A 19,284-nucleotide genomic window follows, 5' to 3' on the forward strand; every position below is an offset into this window, starting at 1 on the left:
CTTTAATTTTAAATGGCAGTACTTTATGGTAAACAAGGAGGAAACATACATGGAAACACCTGAGAGAGATTTCTCAAGAAAGCCTTAACATATCCACCATACTTGAATTTGAGTGAAAATTTCTGTTTGTTGTACTTTTATATTACCTGTCATGTTCTTTGTCCACGAGATGATATCTGGCTCTGAATGCCACCAGGTGAGCATAATACGCTGGTGCAGGTATAGAAACAGATCGTGTACAGCGCACGTAAGTGTGGCAGAGCTGGTAAGTTAGTAGCTGAAGTTCATCTGCAGTAAAGCAGTTATCATCCCATAAAACATGATAGTGTGAAGGACGGCTGGTACCCTGTAGTAGAAGGCAATGGCATATTCTGTTGATTTCTAAAACTTCTAAATAAATACTCAGCACAGACTAAGTTATATAAAAAAAAGCTTTGTACATTGATAAAATAAAACATATTCTAATTTAATAATTCATTAAAATATTTAATTGATTCTGGGTATATACCCAAAAGAAATGAAAGCAGGGACTCAAACAAATATCTGTATACCCTTGTGCAAAGAAATATTATTTGCAATAGTTCACAGGTGGAAGCAACCCAAGTATCCAATGATGAGTGAATGGATAAATAAAATGTAGTATATATATGGTACACACGCACACACACACACACACACACACACACACAAATGGACTATTATTCAGCCTTAGAAAGGAAGAAACATGAAGGAACCTTGGTGACATTACACCACATGAAATCAGTCATAAAAGGACAACTATTATATGATTCACTTACATAAGGTAACTGGAGTAGTCAATTTTAGAGAGATAGAAAGTACAATGGTGGTTGCCAGTGGCGAGGGGAAGGGAGAATGGGGAGTTAGTGTGTGATGGGTACAGAGTGTCAAGGAAGATGAAGAAGTTCTGGCGATATATGGTGGTATGGCTGCACACAGTGTGGATGTACTTAGCGAAAGGACTGTACACTTAGAAGTGGTTAAAATGGTAAGTATGTTTTATGTCATGTAATTTTGCTGTAATAAAAAATCCACAACATTTAGTTGAGGTCTTCTGTGTTAGTTACTATGTTAGTTAGGTACTGCAGATTCAAAGAAAAACAAAGTCAACCAAGTCAAAGGTTTCCTTTCTTTTGGAAAACAATTTAGTAGAGGAGATATAGCATCTATAATTATAAAACAACTAACAAAAGCTATAGTACTACTGGCACTTAGTCCTATATGAGAATACCAAAGGAAGTAACAGTTCTTCACCAAGTGGAGAGTGAGTGAGATCTGGCCTTGTTTGGGCAGTTAGGGTGAGAGCACAGCAGAGAGAATAAACAGCCTTAACAAAAAGCACAGGGGGCGTAACATTTCATGGTATATTTGGGGAATAGTTAACAGACCAGTATGAGCAAAGTATGGTGCATGAGGGCAAAAAAGATGAAGTTTCAAAGTAAAGCCTGGGATGAGATTGAATGACATGCTTAGGAATTTGGACTCTGACCTATAAGCAGCCCGGAAAGCACTGCACAGTTTGTTTGTTTGTTTGTTTGTTTAACAGGAGAGATTTTAGGTATGATGAGACTGGAGTTTTATAAAACTAACAGTAATAACATGGAGGTTGGATTAGAAACAGGAAGAGATTAAAAGCAACGGGAGCAGCGTGGAGGCTGCTGCATTAGTTTGAGCATGAGATGATGAAGGCCTGAAGTAAAGAAGTGGCAGTGGCAAAGGAGAAAAGGAGAAAGATGAGCTAATACTTTAACAAATATTTGAGCATCATTTGTCGGACACTGTGCAAGGTTCTGATAAATTTCAAATTATTACCAAATCCTATCTCCCCCAAATATACACTTACAGTGCATTTATATTGTATATTCACATATTCAATATTTACTGAACACTCACTGTATGCTGTGTCCCATATCGGGTGCTAGGCACACAGAAACGAAAGAGGAGATATGGATGTGAGCTTTGAATGATAAAAGAAGGCTTGTGAGATGGGGAAAGAACATTTCAGGCACAGGGAAGAGATGGCAAAAACCCTATCTAAATGTGATTCATTCGGTTCTCTATCATTGTTCTTGTCCCAATCACAATCATCTTTTGCCTGAATTATGTTAACAGACTCCTAGTTGAGGTTCTGAACACCACTTTTACTGCCCAGCAGAATCTGTACTTCAGTAAGAGTGAATTAACATACATATACACACACTTAGTAACATTAATGTCCAGCTTAAAGCCTTTTAATGGTTTTCCAATGCACTTTGACTAAAATCCAGGTCCTTAACTCTGCCCCAAAGGCCCATACATCCAGCCCAGGCTGGTCTCTCTAACCTACCTGAATGCTGTGGTCACAGCCTTATTTGATCCCCTCAATGGATAATGTTGACCCCCCCCCCGCCCGCCCCAAAGAGCCTGTATGTGCCTTTGGCAGGAATTTTCTCCCCTCTTCTTAGCTTGGTTTAATAATTCTAACTTACTCCTCTTGATCTTACCTTAAATGTCATTTCTCAAAGAAACTTTTTGTTATCTCCCAATCTAAATCAGGTCTCTACTAAAATCTCTCTTCCTATCTTTACTTTTCCTTTATTGTGCTTATCCCAAATATAAATATTTGTGAGATTACTTAATTAGTATATGTCTTCCCCCAATAAACTCTAAGAGGAAGGGATTGTATTTACTTTTTCACTCTATACACATAGTATCAATACCTATCTTCTAGGAGGTAGACACAATAAATATCTGTTGACTGAATGGGTGAGTGGCCTCTCCCTTTTGGGACCTTACAGACTATGAGAAGAGGGAGAGAAACAAAAGCTTGGTTACAATGCTGTCTAATGAATGCAACAAAGAAGTATACACAGGGTGCTCAGGCAGTGCAGAGGACAGGCATTTGTCTGGGGGAAGGATATAAGAAAGGCTTTGAGAAAAGGTGATATTCAAGATGGGTCTTAAAGGATGAACAGGAGTAGGTTAGGGCAGGAATAACTAAGGTAAGGGAACAACACATGAAGGGGAGAGTTATGAACTACTTAAAAACAGTTGAGAAAGGCTGCAGTCAGGTTGTGTTTATGTGTTTGTGTATGTGAAAGGGAAGAGATAACAGAGGAAGAGAAAAAGAGAGGAAAGGTGGAGCAGGAGCGAAGAGTGGGAGAAAAAGCAAGATAGACTGAGGGTGTAGCAGAAGTGAAGCGAGCAGGATGCAGACATCAGGAATTGAGTCTATATGTTGTCCAAAGAAAATGAGACTTCACCAATGGCTATGTGCACGAAGTAGATGAATGACAGGGTCTTACCTATGTTATAATTAATCAGAGGGAGAACAGATTAGATGAGGGCACTTAGGATCATTCTGCAATTGTACAGGAGAGTAATAACGAGAACTGGAACTAAGCAGAGCAAGTGGTGAGGAGAAGGTTTGAGAGTGAGAAGGTAAATTCTACAGGACTGAGAGGTTGCGTAGATAGGGGAGGCAGGTAAGAGGGTGCAGTTGAAAAGCAACCTCAAGGTCTGGAAATCAGTAGAAAAGTTGTGTCTGGAAGGAGAGATTTAAAAGCCATACACATTACTGAAACTTAAAGATTTAAAATAAACCAAGAACAAATGGAAAAGCAAGATGAAAGGAGAAAAATGGGTGTGGAAGCCAAGTGGCAGATGGTGCTGATGCACGAGTGACACTGTATCAGATGTAGAGCTCAAGGAGCAACAGTGGCAAGCTGCTATAAATTGAAGAGGAAATAGCCAAGGGTAGTCTGTTTCTTAATGTGAACACTTTACAGAAGTATAAATATACAGAGAAAAGCCCGTGGTCCATAAGTGTACAGAATGAGGACTGTTCTTAAAGTAAAAATAACTATGAAACCAGTATGAAAATAAAAAATTAAACATTAACTGCAGCCATGAAGCCCCTTGGTGGCCTTTCCTGGTTACCACAGCCTACCTACCCTGCTCTTGGTAACCAGACTTTTAACAATATAGATTATGTCTGTTTTTGAACTTTATAATAAATAACTTCATAGGCCCTTTGGGTCTGACTTCCTTGGTTTGACACTGTGTTTATAAAATCCACCCACACTGTTGTCTCATTCTCTTTGTTGTAGAATATTCTGTTATATAAATATACACTATTTATTTATCCAATCTACTGATGATGGGCATTTGAACCGTTTGTAGTTTTTGACTATGACCAGTGCTACCATAAACATTAATGTACTGTCTTTTGGTAAACAAGGATACCCATTTCTGTTCGCTATCCTGGAACGGAGATCCTGAGTCATAGAGCATGCATATATTTAACTTTAGTAGATAATGACAGGCAGTTCTCAAAAATGGTCATGTTAATTTACACTCCCACTGGCAAAATGTGAAGTTTCAATTGTTCTATATCCTTACATTATTTGTCTCTTTAAATTTCAGGTGAGTGTATTTAGGCGATTGTTTTAAGAACGGTTTAGCTAAAAATGAAAGAAAGATAAGAGAAAATAACTTGAAGGGAAATGGCAGGATCAAGGAGCTGTGTTTTAGGATGGGGCAACTGTACACTAAGGGAAAGCAATCAGAAGCTTCCAACAAACTGAAGATATAAGCAAGAGGGTAACCCGTGAACTAAGACCAACTCAAGGCAGGTCAGAGCCAATGTGAACAACAGTACATACTGAACATTTTTTCCTGTGAGAAAGGAAAGAAGGTAGGCATGACTGACCATATAATTTCTTACTGAAGAAGGGGTCGTCCTGCGCTGAGTGTCGGGGCAAGGGACTAAGGTTAGGGACCCATGGAAAATGGTAGTAAGAGCCAACAAAAAAGGAATCAAAGGATTATTAAATAATAGTGAAGGATATCTTTGAAGTTTTGGTGCTTTATGGTAGGAAGTTATAATTTAGGACACTGCCTGCTCTGATTCCTGAACGGGGAGCACGTATTCCTTTAAGAGAACTCCATTTGGAGGCTCAGAGGGGTCACATGCTCCACCCAGTTAACACGTTTCTAATAGTATGTCTCCTTCTACTCTAGAATTTTAACTAAGGCCCAAAGTAGAGGATCAGAGATGCTAGGCATCCCACAGACTAAAGAGCTACCAATCTTTGGAGCCATTCACCTCCGCTTAAGGCTCCCTAGGAGGAGCCAGTTCAGGACAGTTTTCATCATTAATACCCTGGCTCTGGCCTCTTCCCACCTAACCTCCATCCTCCCAGTAGGGAAAGAGAGTGATTATGGGTTTTCTGAAAACATGGAATTTTAATTGTGAGGAAACGTATGCTCTCTCCCATGAAGACATGTTAAGGGGGACTCCAAGAGAATCCATTATAAAGATAAAACCCTGGGGCACCTGGGTGGCTCAGTTGGTTGAGTGGTTGAGCATCCAACTGTTGGTTTTGGCTCAGGTCATGATCTCAGGGTTGTCAGAATGAGCTTGGCTACGGGCTCAGTGCTTGCTATGGAGTCCGCTAGATTCTCTCCCTCACCATTTCCCTCCCCCTCTGCCTCTCCATACACTCATACATGGTCTCTCTCAAATAAAGTCTATCTTATTTCAATATATATAAGTATTACATATATAAAAATTTATAAAATATATATATAAATAAACTATTGTGAGAGAAAGAGAGAGAGTGCATGCACACAGACATGAGCTGGGGGAGGGGTAGAGAGAGAGACAAGCAGACTCTCCACTGAGCAGGGAGTCCCACATAGGACTTGATCCCATGATCCTGAAATCATGACCTGAGCCCGAGTCAGACGCTTAACCAACTGAGCCACCCAGACACCCCATAAATAAAATTTTTAAAAAGATAGGAGCCTGCTGGAAAGGGAGACTATCAACTCATGCCCTGGTTGGACACTTCCTGAGCTCAGAGCCAGAGGACCACTCTGCCAACTACAGAGGGTTGGAATGGTGAGAATTCTTGGAAAGAGTTTTAGGAGCCTAAAGGAATGAAAGTGAGCAGAAGAGCAGGAGCAATGGAGCCACACAATGGGATATGTAACCTAAAGGAAGAGTCTATACCACTGATGGTGCCCAAGGAAGATACCGCTGCCCTTTGAGGGTATGACACCAGAAAGTATCAGAAAGTATCAGAACGGACTACAGAAAGCTGTAACCTGTCAGCTCCTAACCACCAGTAGGCTGGGAGTCAAGAATACCAGATGAGTTAGAGTCCTAGAAGGAGGAGGGAAAGAGTATCTTAGAGTCAGGCCATGGTCCTTTCTTCTATTCAAAGTTACCAGGACCAAAGCTCTGGCCTGTCCTGGGCAGGTGAAGGGTGGGAGTAGTAAGCTTTGATGTCATTTATAAATTTAAGTTTTAAAAATGTGGTAAAAATGAGTGGGAGGGGCACCTGGGCGGCTCAGTCGGTTAAAAGTCTGCCTTCGGCTCAGGTCGTGATCCCAAGGTCCTGGGATCGAGCCCCACGTCAGGCTTCTTGCTCAGTGGGGAGACTGCTTCTCCCTCTGCTCTTTCTTTCTTTCTCTGTCTGAAATAAATAAATAAAATCTTAAAAAAAATGAGTGGGGAATTTTACCTCAAAATAAAATGGGAATGGAGAAAATAACACCAATAAAACCAACAGAAGTATCAAGAAGTTATGGAATTTGGTTAAAATGTTGTTGAAGGATCTATTAATCAATGATAAAGTTAAAAATAGTGATATGAAAAAATAATCTCTTATACTGGTTAGAAATGACTGGATTTTTAATTTTAGCTGGCAAAAAACAAGACTCTTGTTTTTGATCCCTGAGAGTTTGAAAATTCTAAGAAAGCTGGGAAGATGTGTAAAAATCATCTTTAGTCCTTGTGAAATATACCTGGTTATTTGCTGACTAAAGCAAAGTTTCCATCTGGTGTCCTGAAGGAAAATTGGTCCCTAAAATTTCTGGTTAAATGAACTATAGAAATATCCCTGTCTTTAAGACTCATAATGACCACTTGTATATCAGTGGTATCCAAAAACTGTAGCATGAAAAAATCTTTTTAACCAGTATTTCCAGAATTCATCTGAACAGCATATCATTTTTTCTACTCTACAATATTTACCGAGAAGTCAGAGCAGTAGTGTTCTTTTGGATACAATGATGGAAACACTAGGTTAAAAACATGCACTCCAGTTTTACAGACTTTATCTCTGGAAGGTACTTTTAACTTTTGTTTTGCTAATTGACTGTTACCACCCACAGTGAAAATGTACAACAATAATTTAAGAGTAACAGATACAAGAATACAGATAAATGAGTGGGATAATTTTAAAGCTGTAAGACTGAAATGGGGGTTAGTGTATTTACAACATACAAAGCTTTAAGATACAGCTGTTCAGTACAGAACATCTTCCTGCAATTTAAAAAAAAAATTTTTTTTTTAATTTTTAAAAGATTTTATTTATTTACTTGAGAGAGAAAATGAGCAAGTGAGCACAAGCCAGGGGCGGAGTGGGGGCAGGGGGAGCAGAGAGGCACAGGGAGCAGACTCCCCGCTGAGCAAGGGGCCCTGATACAGGGCTCAACACAACACAGGGCTTAACACGGGATTAACCCCAGGACCCTGAGATCCTGACCTGAGCTGAAGGCAGACGCCTAATGCCCAATGCCTAACAGAGAGCAGCCCAGGCACGCCTGCAATTTATTTTAATCAAGAGTGAGTAACTTAAAATAGTTTTGGGCTACATTCTCTCAGACATTCAAGGAACGTGGATACACTGAGCTGTTGGAAAGTCTGAGAAGCACTAAATTAAAGCTTATGTTCTACTAAGGGACAAAGCTAGCAAATTAACAAAATGATTTTATGAAAAGGGTAACACTCTTAAAATTATTTTAACTGAAACTTAAAGCTGTAAATCTACAATTAAACTCTTCACATGTTCAGTATCTGCCAGTAAATGCCAAAGCTTTCTGTGAAGTATTACCAAACAGAAGCAAATGTCAAAGGAAGAATCAGGTATATTTAAATTTTTTGAAGTTTTAGGCTAAACTGAGGACTCAGTTTGAGAAGATTCATTCTATTAGACTACTTATATTCTGGTATTTTCATAGAAATAAGCCCCTAATTCAAGGTAAAGAAGGGGAAGAAACTTATTTACTGAGTTTCACCTCAGTGAAATGTGGAAACAATCTGGAGTGTAGAGAACAGTGTTTCTCCTTTTTCTGAGATTTAAAAAAATACATACATAAGAATGGAAGTTCCTGAATTAGAACATTTCACCCGAAGGGTAGGCTTACCTGTATTCCAGCATGGCTACAGAGGTAAAAATCAAACTCATATGGGTGTGTAATATCTGTATCGACTGTTGTTCCGGCTGGGATATTGCCACTTCTTCCAACCTAGATTTGTTTGGTCAAAGTTTAAACAAACAGGACAAAGGTAAAGAATGTAACTGAAAGCACTTTTAAAAAGAAATAAATATATATAGGCTGATCCTTCAAGTATTACTTGAGCAGACATTAATAGCAGACCTTATTCTAGTCCTGGTTCCTAGTCTTTTTTTTTTTTTTTTAAAGATTTTATTTATTTATTTGACAGACAGAGATCACAAGTAGGCAGAGAGGCAGGCAGAGAGAGAGGAGTAAGCAGGCTCCCCGCTGAGCAGAGAGCCCAATGTGGGGCTCGATCCCAGGACCCTGGGATCATGACCTGAGCTGAAGGCAGAGGCTTTAACCCACTGAGCCACCCAGGCGCCCCTGGTTCCTAGTCTTACATGTTGCTGAAAACGAGAGTTGATAAACAACAAAGAGTTACTAGTGCTTACTGGCGCTTAGCTAGTAGGTGATCCCAGTATGAGTGGAACACTTGAAAAAAAATTTTTAATTACTTTTGTTCCAATTTATGGTACCTGGGAACAGCAGGTACTCTTGAATGTGTAATTCATGAACACCAGCATTTTCCTTCGAGAATACTGTTTTTAGAGAGAAAGAATGCTGACAACAACAACTGTGCCGCCATTTGTTAACCACATATAGGCCAGGCACAAAACATAATTTTCAATCAATAAATTCATGTGAATTACGTATTATTCCCACATGTTAGGGAAGCTTGGGTTCAGGAATATGAAATAATTTCCTGAACAGCACACGATAAAAGGCAGAACTGGGAGTCAAATATAGAACTGACTGCAAAGGCCCTATTCCTTTTATTTCACACTAGCAGTTCAACATCTTGTAAGGAAATCTGCACCAGGCACAGCTATGTGAATATGAATGAAATGCTTCAAAATTTCTGATAATGAAAGGGTTCTAATATAACACTTAAAAAATATATATATACTTCTACCTCTTTATCCCTAAAAACATTTAAAACCAGTAATTTTAAGCCTACATTTACAAGGCTAACAAAGTGGAAACTATTTTACTATTCAGATATTCTTTCTGCATGTGAAGGACTACTATCAGGTAGCGGCTTGAGTTAACAGCTGTGCTACCAGTTAGCCTTTACCGTGTACAAAACAAAAATAGTTCATAATCAACTAAATTATCCTTATTCATAATACATAAATCAAGTTAACACATATAAAAAGTTTTACTCAGAGAAGTAGAATGGGTTCCTATCACAGCTCCACCAGCTTCTAGTTGTGCTCTTTAGGGCATGGTACTTTACCTCTCTGTGCCTCTGATTCCTCATTTATAATGATCTCTCACCTATTAGTAGTAGTAGTATTTAGAACAAAGGTGAAAGAGAAGTAGACAAATGAAGGACTAACATGATTAAACATCAGATGCTACTAATCATTAAATCTAACTTAGGTTTTCCTAATCCTACTTTGGAAGAAACATTTGGTTTTGCAGCTACAAAAATGTACCTAGTAATTTGGGGTCAAATGCCTTTTTGAGAGGTGCTTTAGGACAGTGATAATGAGTACTCAGAAGCCATGCTGCTTGACCTGAGTCCTAGCTCTACCAATTACTAGCTTAATAACCTTGTTCTTTAACCTCATATGCCCCATTTTCCTTCTGTGGAAAATGATGATAATAATAGTAAATATCTTATGGTGCTGTGAAGATTAAATAAGTTACATTTATGACACATATGTAGAACAATGCCTGCTATTATTATTTCTTTTCCTCCATTATTATTCTTTTTTCTTTTTGTCTATCATGGCCACCATCACAACCACTCTACAACTGCTAGCCAAACTTTATTGAACACTTAGTATGTGCCAAGCATACTAAACATTTTGGATACATAACATAATTTAATTTACTTAATCCTCTTAACAACCCAATGAAGGAAAATATTAATATCACCCAAACATTGTTGGGAAGGAAACAGGCACAGAGATGTTAAGTTACTTGCCCGAAGCTACACGGAAAGTGTAACCAAAGACTAAATATATACCAAAGCAGAGATACACTTCTCTGTCTTTTCTGTTGAATCCTTTCCCCAAGGAGACACCAACGCTTACAATCCTCAGATTTCTCTGCTTCAAGGTTTAAAAGATGGGGGCCAAGACTGCTATGCTGCATGTAGACAAGACAGATTTTCCCAGGTATTTACCCCTCCTTCTCTAATTATGAAAATACACAGTCATACTACAAAATATAAACAGTAATTCTGTGAGGGGGGGTGCCTGGCTGGCTCAGACAGTAAAGCATGCAACTCTTGATCTCAGTGTAGTGAGTTTGAGCCCCACATTGCATATAGAGATTATTTAAAAATAAATAAAATCTTTAAAAAAATCCTGTGAATTTTAAAAGAAGCATTATTTAGAAGTTTGTTTGCATGAATTTCTACTAGTCATCCTCAAAAGTCTCTAGCTTTTTAAAAAACTAATTTTTACAAGACATTTTTAAAAATAAATGCATCTCTCCTCCTCTGAACATTTAAGACATACAGTAATAGAAAGAACAATTTTAAAACTATGAGTTTCTTCACAATAACAAAAAGCATTAATGGAATTTTGAATACTTGGAGTGTTAACAGAAATTCTAGAAAGTTAAAAAGTAACAACCTAGTTTGATGCTTCTCTATTCATAATGAGGTATGCTGAGATCTGCTACTATACACTGGAACCTCTTCTGTTGGCAGAGAGCCTTTGTTTAGTGCTCTATGAACTATATAAGATAAGCTTGTTTTATAACAGTATTACAACAGATGTAAGATTACCCTTTCTGTCCTATCAGCACAAAATAATCGAGTGTGATGTCTCTTCTGAACTACAATGTAGGTTATTCCAGGTTGATAGTCTTTCTCCAAACTGATGCAGGCTTCTCGAATTGCTAGTAGTTCATAATATAATACCTAGAGGAGATGAAATGGAAAGATTTGATATATCAGTTGTTCTCTTATACATACTTCAAAGTAAGATGATTTGGTTTTAGGCCTTCTTAATCTTATCACTTTACAGATAAATATACTTCTCTGTTCCATTTTAACTATTACCAGAGCATGATCTTAGCAATCAAAGCTTACAAATCCATAGTAAACATTTTAGAAGAGATAATCTAAGGAAGTATCAAATTTTGACTTGTGGAATTCTCAACCTAATTAAGATTTTAAACTTCAAAACTAGACACAATATTATAAACACAGTATCTGATTTAACCATAGTATAATGAGATCCTAGGCAACCAACCTGCCTAAACTGTCCCTCTGAAACACCATCCCGATAAAAGATGATACGAGTAGGTTTGAACCGAGTTGACTTATAAAACTGAATGAGAAGTTCTCGAACCATGGAGGCCAAGTCCTGGATGATCTCCTGTCGGGGTCGCTGAACTCTTACTGTGGCACAGTATCTGCTTGGGTGGGCATCCATACTACCTACAACCTAGGTTAGAAAAAGTAAAGAAAAATAGAAATTAAGACAATCAAAATTACACCAATAAGAATTTTACCACAAAAAATAGAAAAAAAGTATATGGATTTCATTTAAATTTGCAGTTTATTATAACCTTACTATTTCAGAGTAATAAAAGTTCATTTTTAGTTCATTTTGAGAGTAATAAAAAATCAATAATTCCCAGGGAAGAACAGAATAAAAGACCCAGTACAGAGTTAAGACCTATTTTCTGGGGCACCTGGCTGACTCAGATAGCTGTTGGGAGTGTGTGACTCTTAATCTCGAGGTCATGAGTTCAAAACCCACATGAGGTGTAGGGGCACCTGGGTGGTTCAGTGGCTTAAGCCTCTGCCTTGGGCTCAGGTCATGATCTCAGGGTCCTAGGATCGAGCACCACATGAGGCTCTCTGCTCAGCAGGGAGCTTACCTCCCCCACCCTCTCTGTCTGCTTGTGACTTCTCTGTCAAGTAAATAAATAAAATCTTTAAAAAAAAAAAAACTAATGAGGTATAGAGATAATTTAAAAATAAAATAAAAAAAACAATAAACTATTTTCTTGTAAGTAGGCTGCACTTCACATTTTTAAAAACAATCTGTTTTTATTTTTAAACTCTATGGCCAAAGTGGGCTCAATCTCATGACTCTGAGATCAAGAGTTAAATGCTCTACTGGCTGAGCCAGCCAGGCACCCCTGTACTTTAGTAAGATTCTAATTCATAGATGTTGTTTGTATATTGGAAGATTGGTAAGAAAAGAAAAGAGAAAGACACTGATAAGGAGAATAAGAGGAGATAAAAGGACCCATTCAAACCCTGGATTTCTCTTTATATCTTTAGTAAACCATTCCAGAAGCCATGCTTAAGACTCTGAAAAATATCATCTTGGAACCATTAAGCTTCATAAACTTTTTTTTTTTTTTAAGATTTTATTTATTTATTTGACAGAAAGAGATCACAAGCAGGCAGAGAGAAAGGAGGAAACAGGTTCCCCACTGAGCAGAGAACCCGATGTGGGGCCCGATCCCAGGACCCCAAGACCACAACCTGAGCCAAAGGCAGAGGCTTTAACCCACTGAGCCACCCAGGCGCCCCTAGCTTCATAAACTTTTAAAGAATTTTTCCTCTTACTGCAGCATCCTAGACCAGAGGCTTGAATCCATTGGTCTCTTACTGCATTATGTTTGTGTTTTACATTCAACCCTTAAAGAAGTTAATCTTGGTTTTGAGAGTAACTATCGTAATTTTCTTCGTGTGTATACCGTTTAATATTATTATGGGTTTTGGAGTAAAGGAAACTTTGAAGCATGAACTTAAAAATTCACCTTGACTATAGTTACTCACAGACCTACTGAAGAATGATCTCTGGAACCTGAATATTTTTAAAATGCCTATACATCATTTTGATCAGAGCCAAGGCTGAGAAGCAGGTGGACACTCTGCCTCCAGTTTCTCTTTCTCCCAGGGTAGTATTCACACCAGTCCTTCAAAAATGGGAGCCTGCACCGCCACGTTCACTGTAGCATCATTTCAAGTAGCTAAAATGTGAAAACAACCTACGTGTCCATCAATGAATGAATGAATAAAAAAAAATGTGGCATAGATAACAGTGGAATATTATTCAGTCATAAAAAAGAATGGAATCCTGCCATTTGTGCAAACATGGATGGACCTTGAGAGCATTATGCTAAGTGAGAAAAGTCAGACAGAGAAAGACAAATACCATATGACCTCACTTACATGTGGAATAAAACAAAACAAAACAAAAACAACCAAGCTCATAGATTTGGTGAATGAACTGGTAGTTGCCAGAGGCAGGGAGTGGGTGATGGATGAAATGGGGAAAGGGGTCAAAAGGTACAAACTTCCAGTTAAAAAATAAATTATGTCATTGAGATGTACCATATTAGCATGCAGTATGATGACTACCATTAATAATACTGTACTGAATATTTGAAAGTTGCTCAGAGTAAATCTTAAAAGTTCTCATCATAAGAAAAAATATTTTATAATCATGTATGGTGACAGATGTTAGTCAGATTTATTATGGTGCTCTTTTAAAAATATGTACATATACTGAATCATTATGCGGCACACCTAAAACTATTATATGTCAGTTATACCTCAATTAAAAATAAAAATAGTACTTCAAAACAGTCCTTAACTTCCTGTCAGTAACTTAATGACTTATTACTTGAAACTAAAATATGGAAAATTCTTGTTTCTCTTCTGTCTTAGGTCAGACTAGAAAATAATTAAGAGTTTTTCAAAACATGAACTAAAGGGGCACCTGGGTGGCTCAGTCGTTAAGTGTCTGCCTTCGGCTCAGGTCCTGATCCCATGGTCCTGGGATCGAGCCCGCATCAGCCCCACATCTCCCTTTCCCACTCTCCTAGCTTGTGTTCCCTCTCGTGCTATCTCTCTTCTCCGTCAAATAAATAAACAAAATCTTTTTTAAAAAATGAACTAGAACTTGTCTACTATGTACATGGGATTGTATCTGCTTTTACTTTATCTTTATAGGTTAAAAAAAAAAAAAAAAGGAACTCCAGCTATTTCTTTCTTCTGAATGGTCTCTCACTACTAAAAAAATAAATCTATACCCCTTCTGATGGCACAAACAGCCACACAAAAGCTTATTAGGCCTCACAATCTGTTATACTTACACTCCAATTCCCTATATTTCTCAACATTCTCAAAACACACCAGGTTTTTGCAATCTAAATTTTAATTTATATTGCTATTAAATATCTATTATACTATGTGGCAATTATCATTTAAATTTATTTTTTTCACACTGGTCTTTAAGTTCCTGGGAATAAAGCCATATAGCAAAAAGAATCAATGAATAAATTCTACTAACAATAAAAGAAAGTGGATATTTGTTAGAAATGGATTCAGTAGAAAAGGACAATGACTACCCAGAAGTCCAACAATCCAACTATGCTTAATTAAACTTTCTTGGAAAATAGACCTCAAAATAGCAAATCCAAAGTAAGTCTTTTGAATTTCTTCTTTGAATAAATAATTCCATTTTCCATAAGAACATTTTTATGAATATCAGAAGTGGCTCCATACTACCTGTAGGACATCTGAAATGACAACACATGCACAACTTTAAGAATAAAAAGCAACATAATTTATTTTTTAAAAGATTTTATTTTATTTTTAAAAAGATTTTATTTATTTGACAGAGAGAGGGAGCACAAGCAGGGGGAGAGGGAAAGGGAGAAGCAGATTCCTTGCCAAGCAGGGAGCTTGACATAGGGCTCGATCCTAAGACTCTGGGATCAAGACCTGAGCTGAAGGCAGATACTTAACTGAGCCATCCAGGCACCCCTAAAATTTATTTATTTAGAGAGAAAGAGGGAGAGCTCGAGTGGGCATGTGCATGAGTTGGGGGAGGGATAGAGGGAGAGAATCTACAAGCAGACTCTCCTCCCCACTGAGTACAGGACTCTACAGAGGGCTCTATCTCAGGATACATGAGATCCTGACCTGAGCAGAAACCAAGAGTCGGATATTTAACCAACTGAGCTGCCCAGGTGCCCAAGCAATATAATTAATGTATTAACAGATAAAAGCAAATTTCCTCTGCTAGTGAAAATAGCTTTGGAATCTTAGGTGAAAATTTTAACATTACTATCATTTTCATGGATAAATAAAATGTACCAGATTGTTAAAACTTAAAATTTAGGGGCGCCTGGGTGGCTCAGTGGGTTAAGCCTCTGCCTTCGGCTCGGGTCATGATCTCAGGGTCCTGGGATCGAGTCCCGCGTCGGGCTCTCTGCTCCACGGGGAGCCTGCTTCCCTTCCTCTCTCTCTCTCTGCCTCTCTGCCTGCTTGTGATCTCTGTCTGCCAAATAAATAAATAAAATCTTAAAAAAAAAAAAATTTACATAAAGATTATAATGGGTGATAGAAAAAATATGTAGGGGGCACCTACATATTAAGCCTCTGCCTTTGGCTCGGGTCATGATCCCACGGTCCTGGGATCGAGCCCTGCATAGGGCTCCCTGCTCCGTGGAAAGCCTGCTTCTCCCTCTCCCACTCCCCCTACCTGTGGTCCCTCTTTCGCCCTTTCTCTCTCTGTCAAATAAATAAATAAAAATAAAATCTTTAAAATAAAATAAAATGAATAGAATCTTAAAAAAAAAATACACTTTAAAGAACTGACACAGAAACTTTACCAAACACAGAGGTGGACAAATGTTAAAAGGAGGAGTGGCAGTATTAAGATTATTATTTTTTTTAATTTGAGAGAGAGATAGAGAGAGAGCATGAGCCCAAGCAGGGGGAGAGGAAGAAGGAAAAGGAGACTCCCCCCTCTGAGCAGGGAGCCAGACATAGGACTCTATACCAGGACCCCAAGACTATGACCTGAGCTGAAGGCAAACGCTTAACTGACTGAGCCACCCAGGTGCCCAGAGTGGCAGTATTAAAAAAAAAATTCAGGTGAAAAAGTATTAGATTGGACAAAGGTAGAAGAGATTGTACACTGAAAAAAAAAAAAAAAGCAATTTACCAAGGTTTTATGCAATTCATCTTTCTGTAACAGAGACACTACTGAAATACATAAACTCTTGGAACAAAAACTAACTGAAAATATACAATCATAGGCCAGAGAGATAAAGTAGGAAACAAAAGACTTGAGTAATACAATTAATAAGCTTCATTTAATAAACATATATGTAACCTGTAGCCCCAAACCAGGAATGAAAAATCCAAAGAATATTTCAAAGTTGATTCTATTTTTTAATTTTTTAAAGATTTTATTTATTATCTGACATAGAGAGACACAGTGAAAGGGAATACAAGCAGGGGGAGTGTGAGAAGGAGAAGCAGGCTTCTCTCTGAGCAGGGAGCCCGATGCGGGGCTCAATCCCAGGACTCTGGGATCATGACCTGAGCCGAAGGCAGATGCTTAACGACTGAACCACCCAGGTGCCCCGAAAAGTGAGTCTAGAGATATATATTTATAAAAGTTGGTTTCAGAGAGAGTGTCATTAAAATTAAAAAAGCTGAAACCAAACTGTTGATCATCTAAACTTTAGACAAGATAAACCTGCCTAATGACACTTACAGCAGCAATCGAAGGCTTCTTCCCATCACCAGCTGGTGGATGAGTGACATCTGCTCCCAAAAAGATCACTGGTTGCTGGAACACAGAAGGTCTTAAACACATTTTTAAAAAGAGTTAGATAATTCATATTTTCATTATGCATTTATCTGTTTATATTATTGCAACACAATTGCAAGCCACTGACACAGCACAGAACAGCCTCAAAGGCTGGAACTACTGCTTTAGTCTCTTGATTCATGAATTCCCAACTCAATGAAGTAAAAGCTATCACAATGGGTTTATCCAAAGTCTTACTCAGAGCAACTTTTTGCCTTAACCAATGATGCTGCTGGTTGCAAAGGGCTAGCATTCTTCCTAACAGGCAAAAAATGATAAACTTCCTTATATTAACCCACTAGTTTGTATCACTCTGTAATCTACTTACATTTAAACTGTTATCACATTTAAACTATGTTATCTCTTAATGAGAAAAAGCATCATTAAACTTTACACTGAAAAAGTGCTACTCCTCCTCCCCTGGGCAAAAGTATAAATTTGAGAATGTATTATTTAGAGTAGCTAGTTGTTCATCTTATTTAAAAAACTATGTCGCCTTTGGGATGCCTGGCTGGATCAGTTGTTGGGTGTCTGCCTTTGGCTTGGGTCATGGTCCCAGGGTCCTGGTATTAAGCCCCACAATGGGTTCCCTGCTCTATGGGAAGCCTGCTTCTCCCTCCCCCACTCTCCCTGCTTGTGTTCCCTCTCTCGCTGTGTCTCTGTCAAATAAGTAAATAAAATCTTTAAAATTAAAAAAAAAACAACAAACTATATCCTTTACAATTCAAATGACTCTCAGTTTGTGGACTTATTGATAAAATTCTGTATCCAATCATTTGTGATTCTCATCTATTTAACTGGAACAGGAAGCAGAGGAAAAACGGGGCGGGGGGAGGAGGGCTTTGTGTCAAATATATGTGGGTCTATTCTTATTCTAATGCTTATCTGTGGTGCAGATAAGCACTGGTCAAGATACTTAACTTTTTAAAGCCCTAGTTGCTTTAACTCCTGAAAGAAAACCAGACGTCCAATTCTCCAAATAACGTCTTCCCCAGCACCTGTTTCTAGTCATTATGTCACACTTCCTAAGAGCTCTTAGACATGACGGAGAGCTAACAGTAAAACCTATTGTCCCACTGACTGTAGCAGGGATTGATATGGCTTATTTAACTGATTTACTTAATTCATATGCCCCCTCCAAGACCCTCCCTTCTTTCCTTACTTGCTAGGTGAGTGCGTAACCTCACAGTTCCAGGTTGAAGATGACTATCAAATAATGAGAAACTTCATTAAGCTGAGCTCTCCAGAAAAATAAATAAAACACTCAATACTTTCTAACTAGGCAGGAGGTTCTCTGCATATACTAAATAAAAATGGAGATAGGAAGGGATTTTCATAAGGGAATCTCTTAATCTGCCTGAAATTCTTTTCTAAAATGTTATCTTCCATAGCAAGAATCAACAAGATTGTCCCTTCCTTACACTGATCTTAGATACAGCAATATACAAAAAAATTAAGATAAGAAAATAATTAAAATTTAGTTAAGTGATTAGCTTATCTTACCTTTGATGAGGTACAAGAATATTATTGATCCCTCCGAGTTTAACATTTATCTTTAGGCACAGGTTTGAGAGAGTTTGAGGGGATGTTTTTATTACATTCTTGACTTGGACACACTGTGTGGCCATACCCAAAAGTGTATCTCCTACACGTTTCACTTCCGCTATGGAACAAATGCAAATACCTCTAATTAGAAAAAGGTCAAACTTTATTGAAAATTAAGGTACTATACTTCCCCCCTTGAAATACACTACTGTATTACAGGACACCAAAAATTATAAAAACACTAAAACAATGCTGTTAAAATTTAAAGTATACTGCCTTGAAGATTAGTTTACACATTTGGTGGTAGTTTTTCCAGTTGTTTTATTCTTTAGAGAAGAAAGTATATTTCTATCATCATAAAAACAGTATAACCATAATAACTGAAAAACCAGAAAGAAAAATATACATAATCCTGTTAGCATTTTATTGCACTTTCTTCCAGTAATTTTCTCATTTATATTATTTTAATGCAATTATACTCAGAGAATACTTAGAATTTTTGATCCTATTTTCCAACTTTCAATTTGAAAATAGAGCATTTACAGTGTACAGAATAAAAGGCCCCTGTAACTTTCCCCCTCTTTGCCATTGTAACTACCATAAAGAGTTCAGTGTACATATACTTTTCTTATAAAAAATATGGAAAACATTTAAAAACCAAACTTGCATTCTATTTTGCAAACTGTCATTTTCACTCAATAATATAGTATATTCTGAATCTTAATATATAAGTTGCTCTTATTTGTAACAATAGCAGTTAGTCTGTTTTTATTTTTATTTTTTTTTAAAGATTTTA

At 37.7% G+C, this 19,284-nt stretch overlaps 1 protein-coding gene across 6 annotated transcripts in view; it reads right to left on the reverse strand.

Moving 5' to 3' along the window:
• The window catches only part of AGO3 (argonaute RISC catalytic component 3), a 138,349-nt gene that overhangs the window by 13,754 nt on the left and 105,311 nt on the right, over nucleotides 1-19,284 (reverse strand). For all 6 annotated transcript variants that reach the window (XM_046003051.1, XM_046003044.1, XM_046003069.1 and 3 more), the window contains 6 exons: nucleotides 18,447-18,606; nucleotides 16,848-16,938; nucleotides 11,562-11,756; nucleotides 11,093-11,227; nucleotides 8,215-8,316; nucleotides 147-346 (listed from right to left, as the gene is read on the reverse strand). In XM_046003051.1, the coding sequence (XP_045859007.1) occupies nucleotides 147-346; nucleotides 8,215-8,316; nucleotides 11,093-11,227; nucleotides 11,562-11,756; nucleotides 16,848-16,938; nucleotides 18,447-18,606 (883 nt within the window). The remainder of the gene's footprint in view (nucleotides 1-146; nucleotides 347-8,214; nucleotides 8,317-11,092; nucleotides 11,228-11,561; nucleotides 11,757-16,847; nucleotides 16,939-18,446; nucleotides 18,607-19,284) is intronic.

This window comes from Meles meles, chromosome 1 (assembly GCF_922984935.1).
Source record: "Meles meles chromosome 1, mMelMel3.1 paternal haplotype, whole genome shotgun sequence".
Classification (NCBI taxonomy): Eukaryota; Metazoa; Chordata; class Mammalia; order Carnivora; family Mustelidae; genus Meles; species Meles meles.